General features: G+C 52.0%; 1 protein-coding gene across 1 annotated transcript in view; it reads right to left on the reverse strand.

Moving 5' to 3' along the window:
- SPON1 (spondin 1, extracellular matrix protein) overlaps positions 1 to 1,534 on the reverse strand; it is a 320,335-nt gene extending 318,801 nt beyond the window's left edge. The window contains exon 1 of the mRNA XM_010830576.1: positions 1,023 to 1,534. Within this exon, the coding sequence (XP_010828878.1) occupies positions 1,023 to 1,260 (238 nt within the window). The 5' untranslated portion in view covers positions 1,261 to 1,534. The remainder of the gene's footprint in view (positions 1 to 1,022) is intronic.
- Positions 1,535 to 4,828: the final 3,294 nt, after the last annotated feature.

A 4,828-nucleotide genomic window follows, 5' to 3' on the forward strand; every position in this document is an offset into this window, starting at 1 on the left:
GCAGGCTTCCTTCCCTGCCTGATGTCCTGGCTCCTGACTGGAGAACGGCAGGGAAAAGATGGATGGGGACCTGACCCGGCTTAAGAAAGGGGCTCTGGGCTCTGGGCATGGCGTCAGGGGTCTTCAGGTTTGTGCTGGTCGAGCTGCCTGTCAGGCCCGGGAGGCGCTCACTTGCTTTGGACATACCCTCTCTGCGCTCTCGAAAGCCGGCTGTCAGCTGAGGAGCTTAGAGACCGCTTTTCTGCGGGTACTGAGACTCGGGGTTGCGGGAGCAGCTCTGGCCTCCAGGGAGCAGGCCTCAGGAATCTGGGCTTCCCTTTCCGTCTTGATTGGATTCCCCTCCCCTGTTTGAAACTACCTAGAGCTCTCAGTCCACTAGGAGCCTGTCCTAGAAATCCAGGGTCTTCTCCTTCGCCTGGGACCGTCAAAGAATAATTTGGAGTTCTTTCCAGGCAACCTTCCGAAAAGCTTTGGGCTCTTCTCCTCTCCTCCCCCCGCCTTAGGACCAGTTAGGGGAGAAGCCCAAGTCCCTTCTCTTGTAGGAATCCGTCCGGGGAAGCTGGAATGACTGTCCCACTGGGGGCCAGTCTGTGAAAAGCTGCTTTCCTCTTCTTCAGGGTTGGGAGTGGGGAAAACTGGAATCACCACCCTGCCTAGGACCCGACTAAAAGAAGCCAGGGTCCCCTCGACCCCAGAGACGGATCTGGAGAAAGGCGAGTCGCCACCGCTCTCCTGGAACCGGCCGGGGTAGAAGCCAGGCCAGAGTGACGTGTCGCTCAGCTTCGACCCACACCCGGGAACCGCGCTTCGGACTTGGGGTCTGCATCTCCTGGCTGCGGCCCCGCGACGGCGCCGGACACTGGCTCGGAGCTAAAAGGATAGGGCATCCAGGACAGAAGGGCCCTCGGCGGGCTGCGCTGGCACGGTGCGCCTGGGAACCGTGCGCCCTCCTCCGGCACTGCGCGGTCGGCGCCCTCCGGGGGCCAGGTCCCGCGCCCCCAACACCACGGCCGGCCACTTACCGCGGTAGCTGGTTCCCGGCTTATAGAAGTCGGGGTCGCCCTCCACGCGGAGGCTGAACTCGGTGTAGCCCTCACGCCGCGTGCCCTGGACGCGCAGGATGCGGCTGCAGTAGCCCTCTGACTTGGGCACTTTGTCCAGGGTCTCGTCGGAGAAGGCCAGCGCCACCGCCAGGGGCAGCGCCAGGGCCAGCAGCGCTGGACCCCGGCTCAGCCTCAGGAGCACCGGGGACAGCCTCATCCTCGCGGGCCCCCAACTTTGTGCCCTGGCCGCTGGCTCTCGCCGCACGACTCCTGCCCGAAGGGGTCCCCGCGGAAACGAGACCTGGCAGAGCCCAGGCGGGGAGCGGAGCTCCGAGCCGGTGCTGGCGACCGGGAGACCGTGCTGCCTGGGCTTGGCGGCTGCCGAGCTGCGCTGCGCTGAGCAGAGCCGAGCAAGCCGAGCAGCGCGAGGAAGGGAGGGCGGCGGCGAAGGAGGAGGAGGAGGAGGAGGGAGGGCTGATTTTGCCCAGATCCCCAGCGCAGCGCTGTTTTGTTTCTGAGCTGGCGATTAGCGGCGCGGTGGTGTTTATTTTGCGACGCTGAATTCCCAGGGTCTGGCGAGGAAATCATAGGGTCCAGGGACACTGCGGGCTCTGTGCCACCACGAGGCTGCCACCCCAACCCGCGGACCCTATGGAGGCGGGTGCTCCAAGGAGGGATAGACTGAGAACTAACTTTTGTTGCACACCTACTCTGTGCCATATTCTAATGTACTGTCTATAGCTTATAAGATAAAGTCAAGCCTGTATCTGCTGATACTTTTTAAGTTGACCTGTCTTTAAGTCAAGAAATGTGTCTTAATAGTAGGCTTCCCCGGTGGCTCAGATGGTAAAGAATCTGCCTGCAACGCAGGAGACCTGTGTTCAACCCCTGGATTGGGAAGATCTCCTGTAAAAGGAAATGGCAATCCACTGCTATATTCTTGCTGGGAGAATTCCATTGACAGAGGAGCCTGGCAGGCTACAGTCCTTGGGGTTGCAAAGGGTCAGCCCCAACTAGCGACTATCATTCACCTCTGTTCATGGCCATATTCTGGGAGGTTTACTTACATCTGCTCACCTTCTCCACTCTCACTGCCTAGAATAAATGTGACATTACTTTCATTCATTTTACAAAGGAGCAAACTGAGGCTTTTGACCAGTCAAGTCAGGGTCAGATGCCATGGCTATCTGACTTTATTGCCCTTCTCATAGCGTGTTGGAACAGGTCAGACTGATGGATGGAAAGGAGCAAGAATGATTCATCCATTGGCCCCTGTAGGTACAGTGCTACGGCTTGTAATACTTTTGGCAATTCCTGAAAATGGTCTCTTTAAAATCAAAAGAAAAAAAAATTTAGATCTAATAAAATATTTTACTATATAGTACTAATTTATTTATATTTCGATTTACACAGTCATAAAATATAATGTTTACTGTTGTTTTATGAAGGAAGAAGCCCACAAAGACAAAAGTGCCTAGAGCCCAGGGAAGTTCTCATAGAGCCCTGGAAAGAGATTTTGAAAGTTTCAAAGAAAAGCTTGTGTTTTCTTGGCTTAGACTTTAGTTTAGGTTCCCAGTCCCCAGTGACAGATGTTTGGAGAGGAGCTGAGCCTGAGTGCTCACTGGCCAGAGCCTCAGGCACCAACCCCAAAGCCAAACAGAGAAAGCCAGGTGCGAGAATCTCCCCCAGTGTTTCCTTGGGCACAGACTTGAATCAAACATTAGTCCTAGAGCCTATTAAACAGAGTGAAGTAAGTCAGATGGAGAAAACAAATACATTAACAAATATATATAAGGAATCTAGAAAGACGGTACTGATGAACCTATTTTCAGGACAGGAATGGAAACGCAGACATAGAGAGCAGACTTGTGGACACATTGGGGGAAGGAGAGAGTGGGATGAATTGAGAGAGTAACGCTGAAACATATACATTACCATATGTAAAACAGACAACCAGTGGGAGTCTGCTGTATTACACAGGGAGTTCAACCTGGTGCTGTGACAGCCTAGAGGAATGGAATGGGGTGGGAGGTGGGAAGGAGGTTCAAGAGGGAGGGGACATATATATACCTATGGCTGATTCATGCTGATGTATGGCAGAAACCAATACAATGTTGTAAAGCAATCATCTTCCTATTAAAAAGCAAACAAACAAAAAATTAGGCCTGCCACTCACCCACTGTGAGACTTGAGCAAGTTATTTAACCTCTCCAAGCTTCAGATTCCTGCTCAGAAAGGGTGCATGTACACCTGTGGGCTAATACAGCCTTTCTCTAGAGGGTGCTAGAGTTAAATGACATTTAACATTCTTATCATTCAGAAAACTAAGATCATGGCATCCAGTCCCAAGACAGGAGGAGAAGGGGACAATAGAGGATGAGATGGTTGGATGGCATCACCGACTCAATGGACATGAGTTTGGGCAAGCTCTGGGAGTTGGTGATGGACAGGGAAGCCTGGCGTGCTGCAGTCCTTGGGGTCACAGAGTCAAATATGACTGAACTTAACTGAGAGTTAAAAGAAATGAGGCATACAAAATACTGGGCCTGACCTCCACCCCCAGGCTCAACAGTTGGACCTGGCCCTGGGTATCACACTAATGGAGATCAGGTCTGTCCTGGGGATGCTGGTAATGCCTCTGCCTGCCCTCACTGTGCTCAAGCATCCTAAGCACTCTCAGAAGCTTTGGTTAAGCACCCTCTCCTTCTCCTGGGCTGTCAACACACCTCAAGAGCCTGCATTTAAAAAGCAATCATCTTTGCTTTCCAGGTCAAGTTTTTCTCTTTGACATCACAAACAGCCCAGAGGAGCCATCTGCATTGGAGGCCTCCATTCCTCCTCGCCTGCCCCCAATCCACGTGCTGGACTCTTCCTGCCATGATTAAGAGGGCACCTTCTCTCAGAGGTCCTCTGGCAGTGCCCCTTGGCAGAAGCCAATTATGCTCTTTCCTCAGCCTGACTCTCCTTGACCCTTAGCGGCACCTGCTCCAGCTAGCAGCCTTCCTTTACAGAGTTGACATTCAGATTCACTTCTGCGTCCTGAGTGAATTATCTCCATCGTGGCTGGACTGGCTCAGGTTTCACGTAGACTCCACAGTGCACAGTTCCGTGCACCCACCAAGCTGTCCTTGAGTTCAGATTTGGGGCCAACTCTGTGCTGAGTAGTGGATTCCAGAGGGAACAAAAATTCATTCATTCATGCATGTCCAATGTGCTCCACATGCTCTCTATGGGACACATGACAAATAAATTACTAGCCTTTGTGGATTTTACAATCTAGGGGAGAGGCAGATATTTTAAATACATAGTTACAGGAATCTTTTCCAATTACAATGGTGACATACACACTACAAACTAAATTGTTCAGGAGAGTGTAGCCGATCTTATCTCAGAGGACAGGAAACTACCAAAATAAAGAAAATGTGGCTCCTGTCTTCATGGAGCTTATTTTACATCCCAGAGCTCAATTATGTGTTCTTGAAAGTCTTTTCATCTAAATCAGCATATTCAAATCTACAGGGAGGTGGGCGGAAATGGAGCAGGGAGGGAGAGAATAGTTTAACTTCTCTTTCAACATTGACAGGAAAACCGCTTGAGGTAGGAGGCCCCATCCCCTCTGCTGTTTTTCAGATTGCTGTCGTTTAGTCGCTAGGTGGTGTCTTACTCTTTTGCAACCCCTTGGACTGTAGCTACCAGACTCCTCTGTCCATGGGATTTCCCAGGCAAACATACTGGAGTGGGTTGCCATTGCCTGCTCCAGGGGATCTTCCTGACCCTGGGATTGA

This window comes from Bison bison, unplaced genomic scaffold, assembly GCF_000754665.1.
Source record: "Bison bison bison isolate TAMUID 2011002044 unplaced genomic scaffold, Bison_UMD1.0 scf7180017864518, whole genome shotgun sequence".
In the NCBI taxonomy this organism is placed as follows: Eukaryota; Metazoa; Chordata; class Mammalia; order Artiodactyla; family Bovidae; genus Bison; species Bison bison.